The sequence below is a fragment of the Morchella sextelata genome, assembly GCF_020137385.1.
Source record: "Morchella sextelata strain SCLS chromosome Unknown scls_13, whole genome shotgun sequence".
In the NCBI taxonomy this organism is placed as follows: domain Eukaryota; kingdom Fungi; phylum Ascomycota; class Pezizomycetes; order Pezizales; family Morchellaceae; genus Morchella; species Morchella sextelata.
The window spans coordinates 59,150-83,443 of record NW_025408628.1 but is presented as its reverse complement, the minus strand read 5'-3'; the positions used below and the strand labels follow the sequence as shown (position 1 = coordinate 83,443).

The following is a 24,294-nucleotide window of genomic DNA, read 5'->3' as shown; positions in this document are numbered from 1 at the left end:
CTCACCTTCAAGGCTTATATACATGTATGATGTGTCAAGAGTTATTAGCACCTTCGTCGAAGAAAGCGATATATGGAGGGGAGGCAGGCGAAGGAAAACGAATAGGAAACGAGGAATGGAAGGGGCAGTTAAAAATCTAGAGAGATTGATGGGAAAAGAAGGAAAGGACTGGAAAAAGATGGAGGATTGGAAAAATCTATATCAGAGGGAAAGAAAATGGGAACGAAAAGCCAGAGAAGAGATTACGATAGATATCAGGAAGCTCGACAACGATGGATATGAGGAAAAGAGACAAGAAGAAAGAAAAGAAGAACATGGAAATTATTAATGCGGAAATGGTCGGAATTAAAAAAACAATAGAAATCTGATTGAAAGATGTAGCAAGAGAAAGGAAACGAGTGGTAACGATAAGGTGCAATAGTCAAGAAGTGATAAAGCAGATAAAGAAAAGATAAGCATTATCAGGAGGAATGTATCACGGCTCGACCGCTCCCACCTACTCTGCCGACGAGAACGCTACGGAATCAGGTTGTTTCATGGATCGACTAGTGAATACACTGGGTTACGAGGAGTTGGATTAGTCAGAAGGGTTCTATTGAGTTCTACCGGGTTCTGTTGGTTGTTAGTATATGAGACACTTTGGATTTGTCATCGCTGGGATTTCATTTGGATATATTAAGGGGGGTTCATTCTTATTTCTTGTTCTTTTCTTTCTTTCTTTCTTTACACAACGTCTTCTATATCTATGCTGTCTATTACTATACAATATTATCTTCCTTTTCGTTACTCAAGAAGACCATCGCCTCGCTTCTCCTTATCCGTTGACCCTTACTGACGCCGAAGTCCCTAAGGACCCCTATTGCGAGTTTCCACACCGGCCCCTACTACATCCTTCGTACCCTGCGGAATACTCGCTACTCGCCCCCTTGAGAGGTTGTTAGGTGAAAGATCAGGATGGCTTCGATTAGGTTGGATATATTAGGAAGGTGCTCGGGGATACAGTAAGCGGTAAGCACTTCGGGTTAGGTTATAGGGAGAAGGATTGGGATCAGTTGTGGGATGTTATTATATTTGTTTGATATTTGTTTAGGTTTGGTTACGAGGATTAGTTATTGCGTTATTTTTTAGGGTTTATATTTGAGGCTTCATCTCAAGGGGTCGAGGAGCGAGTATTCTGCAGGGTACGAAGGGGGTGGTAGAGGTCGGTGTGGGAACTCGCAATATGGGTCCTTAAGAACTATAGCGTCGGTAAAGGTCAACGGGACAAGAGGCAGCGAAGCAGTGGTCTTCTCGAATGAAGAAGAAGAAGATAATATTGTATAGTAACTAGACAGCGTAGGTACAGAAGACGTTGCGTAAAGAAAGAAAGAGAAAAAGAACAAGAAATACAAACAAACCCCCCTAATATACCTAAGGAAATCCTAGCGATGACGAATCCAACGTGACTCATACATTCACGATCAACAGAACCCGGTAGAATCCAATAGAACCTTTCTGACTAATCCAACTCTTCGTAACCCAGTGTATTCACTAATCGATCCATGAAAGTAGCCCCTCCCTTCAAGCGCGAGCTCCTGCGAGCCTTAACCTTAATTTTTCCTTCCAATGGTCCAGGTTTGCTAGGGTAACGTGCATGGAAAACATCAACGGCGGCGGTGTTATCGTCGTATGTGGCGGGTTCCCAAGTAGGGTCGGTATAGCCTGTTCATTTAACAAAATATTGCAGGCCGTTATTTCTTGTTTCCAGCGAGTCCAAGATTTCCTCGACTGCATACTCCTCTTCCTGCTCAACGATGATAGGCGGGGGTGGTGGTTGAATTTGCCCCGGGACAGGATCATTTGCAGCGGGGTCTAATAATGATACATGGAAGATGGGGTGCATCTTCATACTTCTAGGCAGGTCGACTCAGTACGCATATGGCCATATGGTTTCTTTGACGGGGAACGGTCCCAGTTTCTTCCAGTCCAACTTCCGGGAGTTACGGGTGGTTCGGATGTTTTTTGCTGAAACAAACATCGTATCGCCGATATCGTACCGCGGAGCCGGCATTTGTTTGGTATTGACGGCCTGCTCTTGCTGGTCTTGCGCCGTGCAGATATTGGAACGTAGGTGTTCGTGGAGTTCTTTCATCTTCGAGGTGAAGTCTTTAGCATTAAGACTTGGTGGGGTCCTATCAAGCGATTTAATCGTTATTGTGAACCGGGGGTGGAAACCATAGTTAGCGAAGAATGGTGTTGCTTTGGTGGATGCGGAGACCTGATTGTTGGTAGAGAATTCTGCCATAGGGAGCCATTTTACCCAATCGTCCTGTTGATAAGAGATATACCCACGTAGATATTGCTCCATTACGGGATTTAGCCTTTCAGTTTGGCCATCGATCTCCGGTTGGAAGGCGATGGACATTCTTGCTTCGATGTCGAGGTGTTTACAAAGAGCCTTCCAAAACTTGGCTGTAAATTGCGTACCGTGGTCGGAGGTGACGTGAGTGGGTAGCTCGTGGAGCTTCCATATGTTTCGCAGGTATAGTTGGGCGACGTCTTCGGAGTTGACAGTTGTGTTACAGGGCAGGAGATGTCGCATTTTTGTTAACCGGTCAACAACTACCATAATTGTATCGTACCCTTCACTCTCCGGTAGGCCAGTAACGAAGTCCATTGATACCTCCTGCCATGGTTGTTCGGGAATCGGGAAAGGTCGAAGTACGCCGAGTTTTCCATGGTTATTGGGCTTGCTTCGTTGACAGGTGTGGCAGTTCCGAACGTAGTAGGCAATATAATCCTGCATAAGGGGCCAGTAGTAGTCTCAACTGACGAGTTCGAATGTTTTTTCGCGTCCCGGGTGTCCAGCGGAGGCAGCGTCATGGTAAAGTTGGAGGATTCGGAGCTTAAGAGGGTCGTAATCAGGGACATATATGCTGCCTCGGTAAAGGAATCAGCCTTCAACCTCGGTGCATTCGGCGAGTGATATTTCCTTTGATTGTCGTTCACCTTTGTTCCGCATATCCAGTATCTTTTGTGGAAACGGGTCAGCGCTATATCCTTCATCGAATAGTCCATGCAGTGAGGCGTTCTTTTCAGCGGGCTCATTTGAGAAAGAACCCGCCAACAAACTTAGCTTTGCGTCAAGATTCTCTTTCTTCAATACAACTTGACCGTGATGTAATTGTCTTTCATCCCACTCTCCAGGGAGATCTCCTGATCTTCTTGTCAACGTGTCCGGTTTCCCTCCTTGTTTCCCTAGTCGGTACTTAATGACAAAATTAAACCGTGACAGATATTCCGCCCACCATGCTTGTCTCCGGTTGAGTTGTTTAGTACTCATAAAGTATTCGAGATTCTTATGATCGGATATGACGGTGATTGGGTGTACAGCCTCTTCAAGCTCCGGTCGCCATTCCTCAAAAGATCGAATAATCACCAGTAATTCCTTGTCGTAAATTTCGTAGTTGCATTCGGCTTGGGAGTGCTTTTTTGAGAAGTATGCGATGGGTCAGAGTGTACAATTGTCATCATATTGGGAGAGTACACTGGTAGAGACATAGTCAGATGCGTCGGTTTCCACAGTAATTTCTTTCTCCGGGTCAAAGTGAGTAAGAATGGGAGCCGTGGTGAAGGCTTCTTTCAGGGCGTTGAAGGCAGTTTGAGCTTCGGGTGTCCATTCAAATGATATGTCCTGACGTGTCAGTCTGGTAAGGGGAGAAGCCAGTTCCGAGAATCCGCGTATGAATCGACGGTAAAAGTTAGCGAAACCTAGAAACGCTTGCACATCCTTAACTGTTTTGGGGACCGTCCAATTCTTTACTGTCTCCACTTTCCTTGGATCCATTTTAATGCCACTGGGTTCGATAATGAGGTCAAGGTAGTTGGTGCTTTATGTATGAAATTCACATTTCTCTGGTTTCAGCAGTACTCCATTCCTTTGTAGGGCTTCCAGGACCTTTTTGACATGTAGTTGATATTCCTCGAACGTGTCACTATAGATAAGAATATCGTCAAGGTAGGCTGTACAGAACATATCAAGGTAGTCACGGACGCAATCATTAATGAAGTGTTGGAAGGTGGCCGGTGTATTGGTAAGGTCGGAGGGCATCACCATATATTCAAAATGCTCATAACGCGTACGGAAGGCTGTTTTCCATTCTTCACTCTCGGCCATTTGGATTTGGTTATACCCTTGGCGAAGGTCCAGTTTGGTGTACCATTTGGCTTTGGAGAGGCGGTCGAGAGTTTCCCGGATAAGCGGCAGCGGTTTCATGGATCGACTAGTGGATATACGGGGTTGCGAAGAGTTGGATTAGTCAGAAAGGTTCTATTGGGTTCTACCGGGTTCTGTTGGTTGTTAATGTATGAGTCATGTTGGATTTGTCATCGCTGGGATTTCTTTGAGTATATTAAGGGGGGTTGTTTGTACTTCTCGTTCTTTTTCTCCTTCTTCTTTCTTTACGCAACGTCTTCTGTATCTACGCTGTCTATTGCTATACAATATTATCGTCCTCTTCTTTCTTTAAGAAGACTAACGCCTCGCTTTCTCCTTGTTCCGTCGAACCTTCCCAATGCTAGAGTCCTGTAGGATTCCTATCGCGAAGTTCCCATACCGTCCCCTATTACGCTCTTCGTACCCTGCGGAATACTCGCTACTCACGCCCTTGAGAGCGGGTAGCGGTTTTTGATGGTGAGTTCATTGAGGCCACGGTAATCGACACAGAGATGGAGTGTTCCATCAACCTTTTTAACAAATAGGACAGGAGCGCCGGCGGGGGAAGAGCTGGCCTGAATAAAGCCCTTTTTAAGGTTGTTCTGGATGTACTGCTTAAGTACGATAAGTTCTTCACGGGACATACCATAAAGTGGCCCAAACGGGGGCTCTTTACCTTCCTTAAGCGGTATCTTATGATCATAGGGGTGGCGAGGCGGCATTTTGTTAGCGAAATTCTCGTCCATCATCTCGTGGAACTTCTTGTACTGGATTGGGACTCCGTTCCTCCAATCTCCTTTAGGGGCCTCACTCATAGCTTGGTCGATTTCTTTGATAGTTGTGCTGAAGATCTGGAGCTTGTCCCTTCGAGTGAAGTGGCAGAGAGCAGCTGAACTGACGAGGTGGAAACGGGGTGGTGGTGCAATCCCTCTAATGGGAACGGGTATTGTGGAGGAGTTGCACTTGCGCTTGTAGTATTCGGAGTCGAACAGTATGCTATTGTCCTTAAACCGTAATGTAGCGTCGTGTAATTGAAGCCAAGGAATTCCGAGTACGAGTGGATATGAGACGAGTTTGGTGACGAAGAAGGGGATAGTTTCATGGTGGGAGTCAATTGATAGCGGTAGGTAGCAGAGGTGGGTAATCTGTCCGGAGGATATGGGCCGTCCGTCGATGACTTCAAGAGTACGGGGTGATTTAAGGGGCAGAAATGGGAGTTTGTTATAGCGCGCGAATGTTTCATCAATGAATTCGAACCCGGAGCAACCGGTAGCAATTAATGCGTAGGTTTGAATGGATATTTTATTGTTTACAATTTTACACGAAGCAACAAAATGATCCCCATCCAATTTATCCTCCACAGACGATACTGAGAAGCCACAGATAGAGAACGGAGATAAAGGAGAAACATTGGAAGGTCCCAGGCAGGGGCCATTGATCAAGCCCGGGACTACTGAAAACCCGACTTGGAAGAGGTAGGGCTAGCGATCGGTGGGGCAGTGGGGTCGGCGGCGTTATGAGCGGATCCGAGGAGGGCGCCCCTCACAACCAGTTGATTACCGCGCAGGTGATTGGCAGAGGGGCAGTTGGCGAAGACATGGCCGGGGTTGACGCAGTACATACAGAGATTGTTGTCACTCCGTCATTATTTTTCAGCGGCAGAGGTTTTGCGTTGTCCGTTGACAAAGGTGTATCGTTGTTCGGCGGCAGGGTGTTGAGTGGGATGGGCTTGAAGGTCGAAGAGGTCCATTGTGGCGAGGCATCCGGCAGTATGAGATGGGTGTGCGACAGCGGCGGGGGTGGTGAATTATCCCATCGTATTACGGATGGCCCATTGTTCAGCTTTACGGCCCCGAACCTAGTTGTCAATTGTCATTAACATGGTCGCGTATGCCTCTACAGTGTTAGGCCTATCTGTCCGGTATCTAATGGCATTCTTCAGATGTTCCGACAGTCCTTCGGCCAGGGCGTCGATCTCAGCTCCTTCATTGTAATCTAGGTAGGCCACAATACAGAGGAACTGTGAGTAGTAGATGGCGAAGTCCCCTTTGCCTTGCTTCAGGGTGACGAGTTGGCGACGGGTGGTACCCCGGTGATCTGGGTCCCCAAACGAGGCTTCCAGGTGGGCAATGAAGCTGGTGACGGAGGCAAAGGGGGCAGCAGGGTTAGCGTTTACGAGTGGAACGACCTGGTCAAGGGCCCTCCCTTCCAAGCGGCTGACGGCATAAATGACTTTTGCTGCCACGTTTCGAAACCGATCGTGGTTGACTTCAAGTTTCATTCGGAGTTAGGTGGTGAATCCAGGGAGCTTGATACGGGTGCCATCAAATTTTTCAGAGTCTGAGAACTTTTCGGACCTGAAGGTGGGGACAGTAGTGGGTGGGGGAGCAGCGGCAACAGGGACAGCGATGGTAGGGGCTGGGGCGGCACGAGCGACATTGAGGCCGAGGTTGAGCAGGGTTACCTGCTCCTCAAGGTTGTCAATGGTTTCATTGGTGACGGCGAATTGTGTGCTAAGGGTATCCCTCTGGAGGCGGATGCGTTGGACAAGGACGGCGATGTTTTTAAATAATTCGGTAGCGTCGACCTCATACTGCCGCTTGAATTCTTCTACGTCATTGGGTGGGGCCCATGTAGGTGGGTCGGGAGTAGACATATCGTACGGTGCGGATGACGACGCAACGTAATCTCAAGGGGGCGAGTAGCGAGTATTCCGCAGGGTACGAATGGGGTGGTAGAGGTCGGTGTGGGAACTCGCAATATGGGTCCTTAAGAACTATAGCGTCGGTAAAGGTCAACGGGACAAGAGGCAGCGAAGTGGTGGTCTTCTCGAATGAAGAAGAGGAAGATAATATTGTATAGTAACTAGACAGCGTAGGTACAGAAGACGTTGCGTAAAGAAAGAAAGAGAAAAAGAACAAGAAATACAAACAAACCCCCCTAATATACCCAAGGAAATCCTAGCGATGACAAATCCAACGTGACTCATACATTAACGATCAACAGAACCTGGTAGAACCCAATAGAACCTTTCTGACTAATCCAACTCTTCGTAACCCAGTGTGTTCACTAATCGATACATGAAACTTCGTTCTTACTGTTTGTACTTTTCTTTCTTTCTTTTTTACCCAACGTCTTCATTCTGTTTGTTAGTAAAATTCTATTCTGTTTCGATCGGTAGTCAGCCCAGTCCCTTGTCCTTCTCCTAGAATGTATCTAGAGTCGATTCCTATCTCGGTACCTGCCTACGTCCTTGCCCTAGAACCCCGTCCCATTAGAGAATGATGACACACGAAATTTGATGGTTATATAATGCGGGCAAAACACAAAATACACAAATCCGACTCAAATAAGTGAAAGCGCATATAGGTGGTATAAAAGGGATTCGAGAAGCGGACAAAGTATCAAAAAACTTGGTCAAAAGGGGAAGGATCGACAAGGACAGCTTTATGTCATTTGTGTACTTACAAAGAGAATCAAGAGAGATAACAATTTGAGACTGAGAAAAGAAATGGATAACTCGGGGAAATGAAGAAAATGCGCAACACAAACTCTCAGAGAGATACTTGATCAGGTTCGAACCAATAGACTGAAGGGACAGAGTGATAATCAGCCAGCTACGAACCGGATATATCAATATCAATAAATACCTACATCGAATCAAGAAGAGAAACTCACCTGACTATGAGTGCAGTGACGGAGAGCATAGTGTATCACACATTCTGACAGAATGCAACGTGACAACGGAAACTCGAGTAGATAATAGCGATCATAATACCATTGTGGAACTATTCTGAAAAAACAAATACATCGAGGCGACCTTAAAAATCTGAAATCAGTTTACAAAATAGTAAAGTGAAAAGGGGGGGAGAGCTGAGGATGGAGGAAAAGAAAGGAGAGAAATGGGATATGGATGGGGAAGATTTAGGGACGAGGTTTAGTGACTTTCATCTGTTTTTGATTTAAATTATGTTTTTTGAGAAGTAGTGGAGGCAGATGAGAAGTTCAGGGGTTTAGTGCAATATTCTATAACTTTGAGGTTGTATGCAATCAATGAATTAAAAATAAAACGTGTCAAGAGTTGTGATTAGGATTGATAACCCTAACCCTAACCCTAACCCTAACCGGAAGTTCTCGAATGAAACGCTATGTAGGTATTACCTCTGAGATCACCACTATAAAAAGACTCAAAGTTTCATATTGTCAACCAGCTGTAACCTCTGACCAACAATATTACCAATAGCAGCGGCAGAATAGTGAGCCGAAGCGATTTTCAACTCATGAATTGTATGCAGCCTAAAAGCTATGACAATATCACACAATGACCCCAGAACCTCCCAATTGCCTTCTCCACATTTCAGACGTAAATTGTAAATAGTTATATTATGCTGCTTTTTGACATTAGACCAAGGAATACGCACAGAGGATTTCAAGTCTCTCCAAAATGGGCATTACATAGCTCAGAGGTCGCTTGGCGCCAAGGAACCACTACAACGAGTGATATGGCATGACGGTTGTTGGTCTTTTTTTTTTTTTTTTTCTTAATTTATTAATTGCATGCAAACGGTTGTTGGTCAATTTGTAAAGTTTTCATCGCCATGAGAAAGCGCTCCTGGAGGCCAGTTTAGGAAAATCGATTGGCATCCGCTTGTTTCTCCACAGAGATATACCAGAGTCGGGAACATATTTCAATGACCAAATGGTATTGTTTGTCATAATGGTTAAAGATAAATCAGCGAAAGGCACAATGTAAGAAAAAAAGTTAACAGAACGAGGAGAGAATTGTCGCATTCGATTCTCTCATCAAAGGCGGAGGTCTTAGTTGCTGCGGCATACTAAATGCTGAAGAAATTTTAACAAAAAGGAACCCGGGAGAAACGTCAACATTTACCCTTTGTCGTCGTAAGTTCGTTTATTCCCTTCTTACTATCAGCGGTTTCCGACAAGAGGTCATTGGCATGCATCGTTTTCTCTAGCGCACTTACGAGAAGGTCTGTAGATTTCTTACATCCCGATCATTGTTCACCAGCAGCCAAAGTAGGCGCGGTCTGCAATGCTAGGGCATGAGTACTGTTTGTTGTGATATCTCCATTTTCATCTATGGCTTCGGTCACTTGTGCTTTTTGCCGCAGCAAATCTAACATAAGCGGTGTCATCGACGAATGCTGGCTCATCTCGCAGAGTATACCTTCTCTGATTTTAATTCGCGCGCATTTCCTAAACAGGAGTTCCAGCACGTGCCACTTCTCGTGTCCAGCCGCAGCTAGAAGCACGATATCGGCAATCTCGACGTTATCATTCGGGGGTTGGAGAAATAGGTCTATGAGATCTAGATCTGAGGATTAATTCACCGCCGCTACGAGTATAGCCCTGGTGATGTTGGGGTTTTTGGTTGAATGTTTGAGTATCAAAGTTGTCAGACTCCTAGCATACCTGTAGCTCGTGTTTCCCAGAGCCGCCAGAAGGATCAGCTCTGTAGGTTCGATACCATTATCGGTGGGGAAGGATGAGGCCTGCGCAGCCTGAGTAGGAGGTGGTGTAATCCCGGATTGTGACATTATTAGTAGGTCTTGAGATTCAGAAGGAGTATTAGGTGCCGCCGGAAGAACCGTCTCCGTGGTCTTGACATTCGGATTATCATGGTTGAGCAATAAGGCAGTAAGTCTTGTGGCGTTCTCATGTTCGTTGCTCGCCGCCGCCACCAGAACCGCCTCTGTGATTTTTATTTTCAAACCTCCACTCTTGAGCAATAAGGCTATAACATCTTGGGCGTGTAGAGATTCGTTGCTCGCCGCCGTCACCAGAACTGCCTCTGTGATCTTCATAGATATACCTCCAGTGTTGAGCAAGAAGGGTATAATTTCTAGGGCACTATAAGATTTATTGCTCGCCGCCTCCACTTTGTCATCGCTGGGATTTCCTTGAGTATATTAAGGGGGGTTGTTTGTACTTTTCGTTCTCTTTCTTCTTCTTTCTTTACGCAACGTCTTCTGTATCCATGCTGTTCATTGCTATACAATATTATCGTCCTCTTCTTTCTTTAAGAAGACCACCGCCTCGCTTCCTCCGTGTCCCGTCGAACCTTACCAACGCTAGAGTCCCGTAGTACCCCTATTGCGAGTTCCCATACCGTCCCCAATTACACTCTTCGTACCCTGCGGAATACCCGCTACGCACCCCCTTGAGAATTTCTAACAAGCCGAAAACTACAACTGGGCCCCTGCAACCTATTAAGGTCGGCAATCTCTTTGAACGAGCACAGGTGGATCTAATGGATATGAGTATGGAACCAGATGGTCGATATAAATGGATAATGCATGTCTGTGATCACTTTAGTAAGTTTTCATCTGCATATGCATTGACTGCCAAAGAGAGCGAGCAGGTTGCAAATGCAATGGCCAATTGGTTGAGTCATTTTGGGCCTCCGAAAATCTTGCAATGCGACAATGGGGGAGAGTTTAAGGGTGCACTCTTAATTTTACTCGAACGTTATGGAATTCAGGTTATAAATGGTAGACCACGTCATCCACAGTCTCAAGGCTTAATTGAAAAAGCAAATGGAACCTTTAAGCGAAAGTTACAGGCATGGATTAACGACAATTCCAATCGAGCAACTCAATGGTCTTTAGCTTTGCCGGAGATTTGTATTGCGATTAATAGTCAACGTCATGAAACAACAAAACTTACACCATATGAAATTGTTTTCAAACAACCGATGAACCCACACAAGCTCTCTTTGAGTGAACGAGTATTGGCAACAATTATTGATGAGGTTGAAGAATCAATTCTTGATATTGAACCTACGTCATTAGTTCCTAGAAGCTTATATAGGGATAATGCACCTTTATGTACAGTCTAATCCTGTCCCGATACTACTCTATATTCCCTAACGTATTACAGATACCGACAGCTATCTAAATCTTGAATCAAATTCAAGATCAATTACTCCAGTTCAGATACCTACTCTAGAGCCAGAAAGTGACTACTTGAGTGCCCGTGGAAGCGTTATCCCTTCAGGTTCTGGACTCTTTGAAACCGGTTCAACGGAAACTGGATCAGTATCTATTCCTCTCAATTCTCAAATCAATTCGGCGGAACATATTATCAATTCATACAGCGAGGATATTCTGGAAACAGTGAGATGCAATACAGCCAAAGCACAGCTATTGTAATGGCAGCCATTTGGTTTAGTTATGCGAGGTGTTAGAGTACGAAGAGGAAGGGTTGTATAGTGTGGTTGGGATTTGTACAGCGGGTTTCTATTATGTTCTTTCTGTTTCTGTTATGCGAGGGTATGAGTCAGCATTGGGATAGGGTATGGATATATAAGGGGGGCGTTGTCTTGTGATTTCTTGTTTCTCTTTCTTTTCCTTTTCTCTTTATGCAACCTCTGTACTTCACAGTTACGAATACTATTTGGTTCGCGCTACGTCATAGGGTTTACCCGGTATACTAGACCAGGTACAACCATCCATAGTCCATAGTCCACAGTCTCCGTTCTCGCCTTAGGTATACCCTTCGGCTCCATAGTCCATAGTCCACGAACCTCCTACGTCCACATCTTCGCCTCGGTTGTATTCCTTGGCTTTATAGTTCCTACGCCCATAGTCCCCGTTACACTTAGGTTGCATCCTCTACAGCCAACCAATACAACACCGCATCGCTTAGCTCCAGTCGCGACCATGTCCGACACCACTCAAGATACGTTGTTGCAGCATCTTTCAGAATTTCTGATCACTTATGGTCCCCTCCCAGCCGATATAGACTTCGGCGAAGAACTTACCGAGGCTCATGGTCTTATTGCTGAGTGTTTGGAGGCTCTCACCAAGCCTCTCGACACCCCCACGCCATCAGAACCCGTCATCGATACGGCCCAGGAAGAGGTTATTACCAGCCTCACCACAGAACTAGAAGCAGCCAACGAAAAGGCTGCCGATTTTTGGCAAACCTTGTGCGATAACCAGGAAGATTCTACCGAGATCATCCGAGGTCGCGACGAGGTTATCTGTAACGGCAGCTATGTGGTTTGAGTATGCGAGGTGTTGCGATATAAGGGAGAAGGATTATGCAGTGTGGTTGGGTTTAGCGAAGTGGGTTTCTATTATGTTCTTTTTGTTTCTGTTATGCGAGGGTATGAGTCAGCATTGGGATAGGGTATGGATATATAAGGGGGGCGTTGTCTCGTGATTCTTGTTTCTCTTTCTTTTCCTTTTCTCTTTATGCAACCTCTGTACTTTACAGCTACGAATACTATTTGGTTCGCGCTACGTCATATGGTTTACCCGGTATACTAGACCAGGTATAACCATCCATAGTCCACAGTTCCCGTTCTTGCCTTAGGTGTACCCTTCGGCCCCATAGTCCATAGTCCATAGTCCACGACCCTCCTACGTCTACGTCTTCGCCTCGGTTGTATTCCTTGGCTTCATAGTCCCTACGCCCATAGTCCCCGTTACACTTAGGTTGCATCCTCCACAGCCAACCAATACAACACCGCCTCGCTTAGCTCTGATCGCGACCATATCCGACACCACTCAAGATACGTTGTTGCAGCGTCTTTCAGAATTTTTGACCACATATGGTCCTCTCCCAACGGATATAGACTTCGGTGATGAGCTTACCGAAGCCCATAATCTCATTGCTGAATGTTTGGAGGCTTTCATCAAGGCTTCCAAAATCCCCGAACCCGTTATTGACACGGCCCAAGAAGAGGTCATTATCGGCCTCATCAAGGAACTCGAAGCAGCTGACAAAGAGGCTGCCGATCTATTGCAAACCTTGTCCGAATGCCAGGAAGAGTCTACCAAGACTATCCGGGGCCGCGATGAAGTTTTCGTTGCTCTCAAGGGCGAGCTAGAGGAGTCTAAGGCTGAAGAGGAGGAGCTTCGGTATCGCCTGGCACTACATCAGGAAAGTCTCGCCATCGCTGACGAGAACCTCGCTGATGCTGAAGATGAGATTCTTCACATCACCTCCGTTGCAAAGGCCTGGGAGGCCCAAGCCAATGCCACCATCGCTGACCTTCGTTCCCGTGTCTCCGCTTCTGCCACCACAGTCAAACCCCTACGTCGCCATGTCCCCGCTAAGTCTCGTTACCTCGCCCCTTGTTCCAAACATCCCCGTAACATCAGCAATTGGCGAGAAAAGCCAATTGAACAAGTGTCTCAAAAGCCGGCGTTAAAAGGTCAGCCCCTTTGGAAAAAATGGCAAACCAAAGGGGCCAGCCCCGCCACTAATCTCTGTTCTCCCTGCTGTCACCGTGTCCGAAGATAAGATGTCTGAAGACTCTCTTGTCGTCACCTGCTCTGTCTCCCAGAACCCCGATTCCTTCGTCCCTACCTATGCTCTTATCGATACAGGAGCATCAGGTTATGCGTTCATTGACCAAGGCTTTATGGAAAAACATGGACTCTCCCCGGTACTCCTGAAAAAACCACGACTACTCGAGGTAATCGATGGTAGGCTAGTTGAATCAGGAAAAATTACTCATATCGTCCACCTCTTGTTAGACATCCATGGCCATCAGGAAACCGCTCCGTTCTTCGTTACCGAATTGAGTCACTATCCGATTGTGATGGGGATGCCTTGGATGCGACAACATGATGTTACCATCCGACCAAAAGAAAATCTGCTTGTTTTTGATTTTCGGAACTGTTGTCAACACTGTTCACTCAGTGGAACGGCAGTTACTGTCCATGGCATTTCGATTTCCTTACCGGAATACCATACGGTTGTCGCTTCAGGAACGGATAAGCCTAATGTCAATGTCGAACAGTTAGTACCAAAGGAATTCCATCACCGTCTCCACATGTTTGAAGAGTATGATGCCTCAGTCCTACCACCGCACCGGCCATCCCACGATATCGAAATTGTTTTAGAAGAAGGAAAACGACCACCGTATGGACCAATATATGGCCTTTCCCAAGTGGAACTAAAAGCACTACGGGAATACCTCGATGAAAATCTACCTAAGGGATTTATTCGAGCCAGTGAATCACCAGCGGGAGCACCCATACTATTCGTAAAGAAAAGTGATGGGACTCTTCGGCTCTGCGTGGATTATCGGGGCCTCAATGCAATCACGGTTAAAAATCGGTATCCGTTACCACTTCTGAAGGAAACTCTGGCTAAACTGTCAAAGGCACAGTATTATACCAAGTTGGATTTGCGATGGGGATACAATCAAATCAGGGTAGCAGAGGGGGATGAATGGAAAACAGCGTTTAGGACTCGCTATGGACATTTTGAGTATACCGTAATGCCATTTGGATTAGCGAATGCCCCTGCTACATTTCAGCATTGGATCAATGATATTCTACGCCCCTACCTCGACCAATTTGTAACGGCGTATTTGGACGATATCCTGATTTATTCCGAAACTCTATCGGAACACAAGGAACATATTCAAAAGGTTTTGAAGGTACTTGATGAGAATCATGTCCATCTTAAACCTGAGAAGTGTGAGTTTATGGTTCAAGAAACGAAGTATCTTGGTTTGATTCTCACCCCGGATGGGAATCGAATGGATCCGAAGAAAGTTGTCGATATTTTGGAGTGGTCTACACCAAAGAACCTTCATGATGTTCAAGTATTTTTGGGATTTGCGAATTTCTATCGACGGTTTATTTTAGGATATTCAAGGATTGTTGCTCCGCTTACGGCTTTGACCAAGAAAAATATTAAATTCGAATGGACGGATGAGAGGGAGGAAGCATTCCAGACATTGAAAAAGATGTTCACCACGGCACCCATATTAGCGCACTTTGATCCGAATCGGAAAATCGTAGTAGAAACCGATGCATCCGACTATGTTACTGCTGCAATCCTGTCCCAACGTGATGATGAAGGAATTTTACATCCAGTTGCTTTCTTCTCAAAGAAGCATTCCCCTGCGGAATGCAACTATGAAATCTTTGACAAAGAACTTCTGGCAATTGTACGATGTTTTGAGGAATGGCGACATCATTTGGAAGGGGCCCAATTCCCAATCGAAGTCCTCAGCGATCATAGGAACCTCGAATATTTTATGTCAACAAAGCTATTAAACCGTCGACAAGCCCGTTGGTCGGAATTTCTTTCACGTTTCGATTTTGTCATTCAATTTAGACCAGGAAAACAAGGGGCAAAGCCGGATGCATTGATTAGGAGGTCGGGTGACCTACCTAAGGAGGGGGATGAACGGTTGACGCATCAAAGCCAGGTCGTTTTGAAGCGAAAAAATTTGGATTCAAACCTAAGTTTGTTCGCGGGTTCTTTTTCAAATGAATCCGCTGAAGGAATGTCCACTGTAGAAGAGTTGTTTTTAAATGCTTACCAAGTTGACAGTTTCCCGAACAAAGTACTCGCGATGCTTCGGAACCGCGTCCATCACTCGAATAAGATCTCGCTTGCCGAATGCACGGAAGATAACAACGGTCGGCTACTTTACCGTTGCGCACTCTATGTACCGGATGTCAACGACCTTCGGCTAAGACTTCTCAAAGAACACCATGACAAACCATCAGCAGGACATCCTGGTAGAGCAAAGACCCTAGAGCTTTTGAATCGAGAATACTACTGGCCACAAATGCGAAAGTATGTCGACCAGTATGTTAGGAATTGCAATGTGTGTGCCCGTAGTAAGGCACCACGTAATGCGCCTTATGGAGTACTCCGTCCCATGCCAATACCTGATGGACCGTGGACGGATGTGTCAATGGATTTTGTCACCGATATCCCCGAAAGCAATGGGTATAATGTGATTCTAGTTGTGGTAGATAGACTAACCAAAATGCGACATCTAATACCAACAACTAAGGAGACAGACTCGAGGGAAGTAGCGAGGCTGTATATCGACAATGTTTGGAAACTACATGGATTACCTAATACCATGGTTTCCGATCGGGGGACTCAGTTCGTTGCAGAATTCTGGAGGTCACTATGCGATCGTCTGGAAATATCATCAAAGTTCTCTACTGCGTTCCACCCTCAAATGGATGGGCAAACGGAGAGGATTAATGCCGTGATGGAGCTGTATCTTCGGAGTTATGTCTCCTATCAACAGGATGATTGGGCTCGATGGTTACCAATGGCCGAATTCGCAACCAATAACCATGCTTCGGAAACAACAAGAATTTCTCCGTTTTATGCCAATTTGGGAAGGAATCCAAGAATGACTTTCGGCCCTCTGGAACATGGCAAGACGACAGCGGAAGACCAAGCGAATACTATTGCACGAGAGATGAAGGATATACTAGACGTTTTACGAGCTGAATTGTTCCGAGCACAAAGGATTCAAGAAGAGTCGGCCAATATAAGTCGGACTCCAGCGCCTTACTATCGTATGGGGGATAAAGTTTTCCTATCGACCCACCATGTCCTCACCAAACGACCCTCGAAGAAACTCGATTGGAAGCGTATTGGGCCATATCTCATTAAGCGAATTGTCAATCCTTATGCCTATGAGTTGGAACTCCCTCGTTCTATGAAAGTTCATCCTGTATTCCATGTCTCTTTATTGTCGTCTGCAGCAAACGATCCTTTACCAGGACAACAACAGTTACCACCACCGCCGGTCGAAGTTGAAGGACAGGAGGAGTGGGAAGTCGAGGATATTTTGGATTCCAGGGCTCGTCGGGGAAGATTTGAATACTTGGTTAAGTATGCCGGTTATGACGAAGCTTCGTGGCAGCCATTGTCGGATGTTGAACATTCGCCCAATATTGTCAAACGATTTCACGAACGATATCCACGAAAGCCTAAGCCTACCAGGAGGTAGGCCGTAGAGGGGGGAGTGGTCTGTAATAGCAGCCATTTGGTTTAGTTATGCGAGGTGTTAGGGTACGAAGAGGAAGGATTGTATAGTGTGGTTGGGATTTGTACAGCGGGTTTCTATTATGGTCTTTCTGTTTCTGTTATGCGAGGGTATGAGTCAGCATTGGGATAGGGTATGGATATATAAGGGGGGCGTTGTCTTGTGATTTCTTGTTTCTCTTTCTTTTCCTTTTCTCTTTATGCAACCTCTGTACTTCACAGTTACGAATACTATTTGGTTCGCGCTACGTCATAGGGTTTACCCGGTATACTAGACCAGGTACAACCATCCATAGTCCATAGTCCACAGTCTCCGTTCTCGCCTTAGGTATACCCTTCGGCCCCATAGTCCATAGTCCACGAACCTCCTACGTCCACATCTTCACCTCGGTTGTATTCCTTGGCTTTATAGTTCCTACGCCCATAGTCCCCGTTACAGCTATCAATGGCTAAAAAATACAACATTCGGAAAAAAGTTGACATTTTTAATGTTGGAGATATAGTAGCATTGGCAGTTCCTCCATTATCCCGTCGGTCAATAGATAACAAAAGAATCTTTTGTCGAATAATCAATAAACCCCATCCAGACAGACACCAACTGCAATGTTTACATGGTATTCTAGAGCGTCATTACCCAACCACAGAACTAGAAAGAATCCTGAAGGCTCTTATTGCAGGAATTGAAATCCCAGACAATAGAAATAGCATATCGTTACAGGTAGCATCACAAATGATCTCGGCTGGTTTACGTAATGACGGAAATGTATAAAATATATTCAAGTTCCATTTATAAAACTATTCATATACTAATTTTTTCAATGGATTATAGGTACCATGTAACTGTCGGAAAAACTGCAATCTTCGATACTGCCGATGTTTTAAGGAAAACCGAACTTACACCTCCCCCTGTCACCCTTGGTTAGAAGCATGTACTAATACAACAAATATTCCCAACGAAATTGGTATTTAGTCACTTTCTGATAATTCATATTAGGTATTAATTTTCATATAGAAGAAATTCCAATTGATCCGCTACTATTATCGGATGAGTCAGATGAAGCCACCGAGAATGAAAATCAAAGTAGTTCTCGAGAACCCTCTAGCAATGACAGTCAATATTCATCTGCTAGCAATAATAGTGAACAGAGAATTATGGAGGAGAAATTGGACTGGATACAATGGAAATACGGTGAGAAGATTCATGGTGCAGTGATATATGCGATGGAGAAAAAATACCCGCTCCTCTCAGATATTATTGAAAGGACAAAAGAACTTGTTATAGAGGAACGCCTACGTCAACATGAAAATATTATCAAACGCACTATCAAGAATTACCGACAGTTGGATTTCTATCAAGAGTTTATCAACCAAAGAAGAAGGAGAAAAAATGGGCCTTCCGTATCGGCTAAGCGGACATTGGAGCAGAATAAGTCTATTCCTTGTGGATATTATAAATCAGGTAGAATGATTCCAATTTTCCTAAAATTATTAAACTAATCAAACTGGTCAAACAGTTCTTATAGAAATCACACCGGTCGCATTTTGGGTAGGACATTCTGGACAATTCCGGAGGCAAATGGAAATTGAAGGAGATCAAAACGAGGATCCAGAGATATTGTTCAGATCTGTGATTGCTCCAGAGATTTTAACACACTTTATTTCCTCTGATATGCAGATACAGTATGATGAGGCGTTGGAGGTATTACGTGACCCAATTGCACAGGAGTATGGTTCTTTTATTGATGTGGATATGTTGTTAATGGATCTCGAGGGTCTTATATATAAATCATCTCCACCACAACAACAAAGTACAAAGAGGGGACGTCAGTTGAGGAAAAATTAAGTATTTTATTATTTGTACCTAAAATGATTGAATTCTAAATAAAATTTTCTATTCTTAATTTTTCTCTTCCCATTTTCTCATCATCTCGTCCACCAATTCCTTCAATTTCTCCTCACTAAAATCTCCGGAACGCCTAAGCTGTAGCTCAGCCTTAACCTTGATAGCACCGAGAGCAGAAGAACTCTTTGCTTTTTCTGGATTTTTAGCCCTCCATTTAGCTGAATTTGCATGCTCTCTTTCCTTCTTGCTCATTCCTAAAAAAAATTAATTATTAATTCAATTCCCGGAAAAGAGAAAACCTAGTACCTGATGCTGGTTTGGCTTTTTCCTTATAGTAATAATGAGCTTTAGTGTGTCCGCCTTCCTTAATTTTTCCCTCCTCATCTCTTCTAGAATAGTACCGGAGGTGTTGCCAAACAGCTTTCTCTGGGTTTTTCCGGTATCTGAAATCTCTTGCACATGCAGGAACAGGGCAAAAAGTAGAAAGTTGATCAGGTATAGCAGGCAGAGTTGGTGCAGTTTTACTTGATTGAACCTTTGTTGGCTTCTTTCTAATTCTCCCTGTAGCTGTTCGCCCATAGGGGGCAGCAGGATCTGAAGTGTTGTCTGACATTTTGATTATGAAAGATTGATTATCATGGTACAGTGGCACTCAAGAAGAGATTAAGTACTAGGGCCGCACGTGCGACATCAACCAGCCCTCGCCCAAAATCATTGCTGGTTGAGGTCGCGCGCCCTACTAGCAGCCTTGGTTGCTGAGCGCGCTCATGAATCATGATCAACAATTTTTTCCAAACTACATTTTACCAGTCCATTCGTGAATGGACCGGTCCCCTCTCGAATACATGTGTTAAGCGGTCCATTCACGAATTCGGGGTATCTGCCAATCGCCCGGAACAGATCCGCCGTTCCAAATATTACTTGTCGCCGCCAAGAGTAGCCCCGGGGGAATATCGCTTTTGTCCCTTGTTTGTTCGAGCAGGAAGGCCATCATTTCTGCATCACCCTTCCTCTCAGCCGCGATTGGAGGTGACTCTGTGACATGGATGTTTGTATTTTGAGCCTTGAGGAGGAAGGTCAAGATTGTTGAATTATCACCACGATGGCAATCCGCCGCTTCCACCAAGACTGCCTCAGTGACAGTGCTAGAGCTTACTGACATTGGGGGTAGTGAGCGGAGCACCGGTATACAATAGCCGACCTTCAGTGCCTTTAGGAGCACCGCTTCTGTCACGTTGATGGCGGTGCCGGGGCGTCTGAGCAGTAGTTCGGTCGTGGCCAGTGGGTTATCTTTCTCCATAACCCAAGGGCCCAGTCGATGCCGCACGTTATAATCCATGTATCGCCCGGGTCCAGCACGTTGCACTTCCAACGACGCTGCAAAGATGGCCTCTGTGATTTCGATGGTTCCATGAGTGTGTTCGAGAAGTGCAGTGATGATCTCCTCGGCGTGCATATCGTTCCTCACTGCAGCCATCAATACCGCCTCTGTGATCGTTAAGCTGGTCTTGATCCTTCTTGACTGTAGCTCTGTACCTCTGGCAGGACGCTTTCCCCTTAGAGTTTGAGCCGGTGTTGCGGTATTGTTCGACTTCTCATGTCGGTGCAAGACCCACCGGACACTCTCGGCGTCTGCGATCCGAGCTACGGCCTCAAGCATACTGCTGTATGTAGTTGATCTAAGCGCACCGGCGCGGATTGACCGGTCCGCGGGTTCATAGGCTCGGAGTAAAGGAGTGTTCCGGCACATAGCACCGATTTCCCTTCGCTCTCGGAGCTGGCCCGGCTCCTGGTCGTGCGGGGACGGCGGGACGGGCGGGATTCGCGTATCGCAAGTACCTCTTCGTTGATGCGGCCGAGCCATGTGCGGTAGCCCCTTCCCGCGCCCGCCGATTCACCGAGAAAGCACTCTGGCACCGGAATAACCCTCCCACGCGTTGGGCTTTGCTTGCTCAGAGCGCACTCTACATGGGAAGGGAAGTGGACGCAAGCATAAAAGAAGAATGTATTCGCCTTGAGCGACGGCAAAGTCAATTCCTCCCCCTCGTCATCACTGATCAACTCGTCATCCTAGAAATTCTTAGTTATTTCTTAATTCGTGGATAAGACTATGCATGCAGCAGCACTGGAGGACGTACGATAGTCAACTCGTTTTGACCCGTCAAGCGGCAAAGGCAAGATAAAGAAACCATCGAGTGAGCAGTGTTGGAATCAGGATCTACCATTTCCAGATATTCCTTGACCGATAGATGTGCAAAGACGACTTGGCCGAGCTGCTCATTCCGGACCACTAGGTTTCGAAAAAGATCGAGCAGAGTATCGACACCATTCGCGGGCGGGTCATCAGGCGAGTAACACCCCTCAGCCCATACGGAGGGTAGTACTGGCTTGTAGGAGCATCTAATCCATGCAAATGCCCTCTTGGCAAGTAGCTCCTCGTTGCGTGGGCACGCCATAATATTTGACAGGGCGGCGTCGTATGATTTCTCTAGCGTGGCTGGTAATCTCTCCACATTCTCCTCGATATCCCTTTTCGTCCTCATTCGAGAGAGGTTTTCGATTTGAAGATACGCCCATTGAAACCTTCAATTTTGAGACTCAGAGTTCTTTGTGATACACGGTCCAGGGAGAGGGGGCAGACTCACATCCCATTCGCCTTTGCTTCAATTTTAGAGGTCACCAGCGTTTTTAATTCTTTCGAAGCACCTCCATTGAGTAGCCTTTCTCGCTCCCAGATTTCTCGGTGTACAAATCTTTGGATATCATATTGGTTATCCTGGGCGTCGATAGAAAGGTTCGGGATATGCTGGAGCTCTATCTTGATATCAATGTCTTCCCTACTAGATATAAATATTTTGACCAAGCTAGTTGATGATCTTATCACCTCACTTAAGGTCTTGAGAAGAGCTTTGCGCTGTCGCAATTCACACTCATCCAAGGCATCGATGACTATCGTGGATTGTGGACAGGTATCGAGAAGAGGAACTATAAGTTTGTAGCATTCGTCGAAACTTAGTTTTTCGTTTTTGGCTCCGCGCTTCGTTCGCTCCTCATAACGTTCCAGCACTTGAGCCGGGAAGCCGCTTTTGTACGGTACAAGGCATAGTTGCTTGATAATGGTCCTCATGAGGATCGTCGAGTCCCTTCGATTGGAGTCGTTGTTATTAAAGTAAAAGAAGATTACAGGCTCCTTGCCGCTGAGCTGTGCCTCGAGTGTATGGATAACCTGACAACTGGGGGACGGTAAGCAATGCCAATTAACGGGGGCGTGATATCTCACGTAAGTTTCGTCTTTCCCGCACCGGCTTCGAAGCACGTCAGAAATCAATTTTCTCAAGTGTGGGAAGATTTACTTACGATTGCCTCGCAGCCACATGATGCCTGATGCGCTAGATGAACGCCATTCACGATATTTGTCTTCCTCAAACAGCCACTGACCCGTGTTATCTAGGAGATCCACCTCTGCGGTCTTGTGGTTCTCGTGGAACCGATCCTCGGAAAGCCACTGTAGTATCTCTTGCCGTGAATTGTCTAAAGGATCGTAAGGATTAGCAAATACAATCTCCGGCCACTATACTTGGAGCGGAAACGTGTTCTCGCCAAGTACGACACAACAGGGTTTGTGCGCGACCTATATGCTGTTTGTATACCAGGTCGGTCATCATTTCCGTGCTTCGGATTGGAATATCAAGATTTTTGAGCATGTCCTGTAACTTTTCAAATCGCACTAATAATCAAACATTAGTGGGGGCCCGAGAAGGTGTGATCTGTGGGCAAGAACCTCCCTGTGCTTCACCGAGTTCATTCATGTCAGCTACGTCGAACTCTTCTCTCTGCCAGGTGTGTATTTTCCAGCTCAGAACTTACTTTCTCCTTCGGCCGGTGTTATCTCCTTCATGAGTTGCGACTCTGCGGTTCCTATGGCATCAAAAAGTGTCTTCCCTGCATTGCCAAGCAGCCCGGAAACTATTTTCTCTGGGCCGGGTCAGCTATAATCTATGAGGTCTGAGAGCTGAGTAGTGACCTACCGTGACCGTGTTTTTCAAAGTGTCGTTTCGTGAATATCAGAAATTGCAAGATAGAGCAATAGAGCGTCACCAGCGCCTCTTCCAAGTTCGGAGCAATAGATAGTGGCGATGCCGCCCCCAGGTACATCCTTTCGTAGATGGCGCATCGTGTCGTGAGCCTAGTAACCTGTTCCATACCAAGAAGCACCGAATCCATAGTCTCCTTGTGATTAACCGCCATCTAGCTGAACGTTAGGTATACAAAGCCCTTCGTGTGTGTGTAGAATCTCAGGTCGGGAGAATCAAACCTGTAGAAAAAGCCGTACAGCAGCCCAAGGCAAAGCCGCGTGCACCGGATCAAATTGAACCACGGTGTCACCTATAGCCTTGAACTTGTCAATCCATGTGATGATTTTATCTGCCAGATCACGGACAACGATTTATTTTTCTCCAAATTTAAATTTCAGCCCTTTCGCCTGGCAGTGATCTCTGCTCTCTTTCGTCGCCTTTAAGATATCATCTATGAATTCCCCGTCGTGAGATTGTAGCGTCGGCAATGCAGCCTGGTCGCTGGCGGTCAATCTGTTGTAGGCTTGTTTCCACAAGCTCGAGACCGTGCTTTGAACATTGATTAAGACTGGTAGAGCGGACTGAGCGTTGTTCTAACACCATGGTCTATTAGATTTCACGCCTGGAATAAGTGACACAAGAGAGTCAAACCAGGGATAAGGTCTTGTCAGCGACAGAAAGGTCCGGAATCGCAGAGTTTCCAGCACCTGTTGCAGGAGCTAATAGCGAACTTTGGTGCGATAAAAATGATGTAGATATAGTCGCAGCAGGTGGCGGCAAGATAGTGGAAGATGAAGATGCTAGGGAGTGCTCGTCAGGGTCCTTAGGTACAGAGATTAAAGGTTCCGGCGAAGGTCGAGTGGGTGGTGACGGGGAAGGGGGTCTAACGGCACTCGGAGAGGCAGTGAGATATTCCTTCGATGGCTCCGCAGCCACCAATGGTAAGCTTATTGAAGCCCGAGTGGTACTCATGATCAGCCGTTCGAATGAGCCCGAAGGTCGAGCCGCTAAAGGGAGAGCCGGAGTGGAGCTGGAGGTCCCCCCGGGAGGAGATCTGCGGGACGGTCTCCATTGTAGGCACAAGAAACCATTGAATCTTCCCATTGATGGTTAATATTCCGTACTTGTGGAACGTAGATTAATCTTATGATGCAGAAGAACCCTTATCTTTTGTAAAGAAATGTTGCGGTTGAGAGAGATTGGAACTCTGATCATGATCGTAATATTAGAGAAGCGGGGTATCCCACGGTCCGTCAATGCTCACCCCCCTATAATAGAGGAATTCAATTTGTATGGGAGATCTATTGTTTGATAAGAGAGATAGATCGATAACAGGATCTGTTAGTAGAGCTATACAAAACCTGCTTTTTTCTGGGGGTCAGCAGTTC

The 24,294-nt window shown here is 45.9% G+C and overlaps 7 protein-coding genes across 7 annotated transcripts; 2 read left to right on the top strand and 5 right to left on the bottom strand.

Annotated features, from left to right (window-relative positions):
• Positions 1-1,705: 1,705 nt before the first annotated feature.
• Positions 1,706-4,255, bottom strand: H6S33_002388 (uncharacterized protein; the record flags this gene model as incomplete). The annotated part of the gene is made up of 6 exons (XM_044833908.1): positions 1,706-1,892; positions 1,947-2,779; positions 2,813-2,919; positions 2,989-3,466; positions 3,527-3,810; positions 3,889-4,255. The coding sequence occupies 6 exons, from the start codon at positions 4,253-4,255 to the stop codon at positions 1,706-1,708; spliced, it is 2,256 nt and encodes a 751-aa protein (XP_044692549.1).
• A 383-nt stretch (positions 4,256-4,638) lies between these two features.
• On the bottom strand, positions 4,639-6,851 carry H6S33_002387 (uncharacterized protein; the record flags this gene model as incomplete). The annotated part of the gene is made up of 4 exons (XM_044833897.1): positions 4,639-5,676; positions 5,819-6,053; positions 6,076-6,463; positions 6,512-6,851. The coding sequence occupies 4 exons, from the start codon at positions 6,849-6,851 to the stop codon at positions 4,639-4,641; spliced, it is 2,001 nt and encodes a 666-aa protein (XP_044692548.1).
• Positions 6,852-9,210: 2,359 nt separating this feature from the next.
• Positions 9,211-10,204, bottom strand: H6S33_002386 (uncharacterized protein; the record flags this gene model as incomplete). Its single annotated transcript, XM_044833886.1, has 3 exons — positions 9,211-9,524; positions 9,618-10,105; positions 10,176-10,204. The coding sequence occupies 3 exons, from the start codon at positions 10,202-10,204 to the stop codon at positions 9,211-9,213; spliced, it is 831 nt and encodes a 276-aa protein (XP_044692547.1).
• Positions 10,205-11,877: 1,673 nt separating this feature from the next.
• H6S33_002385 (uncharacterized protein) lies at positions 11,878-16,952 on the top strand (the record flags this gene model as incomplete). The annotated part of the gene is made up of 3 exons (XM_044833875.1): positions 11,878-12,219; positions 12,557-13,379; positions 13,465-16,952. 3 exons carry the CDS (start codon positions 11,878-11,880, stop codon positions 16,950-16,952), a joined length of 4,653 nt encoding a protein of 1,550 aa, XP_044692546.1.
• Positions 16,953-17,739: 787 nt separating this feature from the next.
• H6S33_002384 (uncharacterized protein) lies at positions 17,740-18,830 on the top strand (the record flags this gene model as incomplete). Its single annotated transcript, XM_044833864.1, has 4 exons — positions 17,740-17,750; positions 17,817-17,905; positions 18,000-18,428; positions 18,502-18,830. The coding sequence occupies 4 exons, from the start codon at positions 17,740-17,742 to the stop codon at positions 18,828-18,830; spliced, it is 858 nt and encodes a 285-aa protein (XP_044692545.1).
• Positions 18,831-18,884: 54 nt separating this feature from the next.
• On the bottom strand, positions 18,885-19,443 carry H6S33_002383 (uncharacterized protein; the record flags this gene model as incomplete). Its single annotated transcript, XM_044833853.1, has 2 exons — positions 18,885-19,084; positions 19,137-19,443. The coding sequence occupies 2 exons, from the start codon at positions 19,441-19,443 to the stop codon at positions 18,885-18,887; spliced, it is 507 nt and encodes a 168-aa protein (XP_044692544.1).
• Positions 19,444-19,680: 237 nt separating this feature from the next.
• H6S33_002382 (uncharacterized protein) lies at positions 19,681-23,978 on the bottom strand (the record flags this gene model as incomplete). Its single annotated transcript, XM_044833842.1, has 13 exons — positions 19,681-20,474; positions 20,534-20,900; positions 20,969-21,413; positions 21,476-22,063; positions 22,111-22,135; positions 22,188-22,361; positions 22,462-22,557; positions 22,698-22,805; positions 22,859-23,078; positions 23,146-23,223; positions 23,452-23,499; positions 23,558-23,706; positions 23,795-23,978. 13 exons carry the CDS (start codon positions 23,976-23,978, stop codon positions 19,681-19,683), a joined length of 3,276 nt encoding a protein of 1,091 aa, XP_044692543.1.
• Between the last annotated feature and the right edge of the window lie 316 nt (positions 23,979-24,294).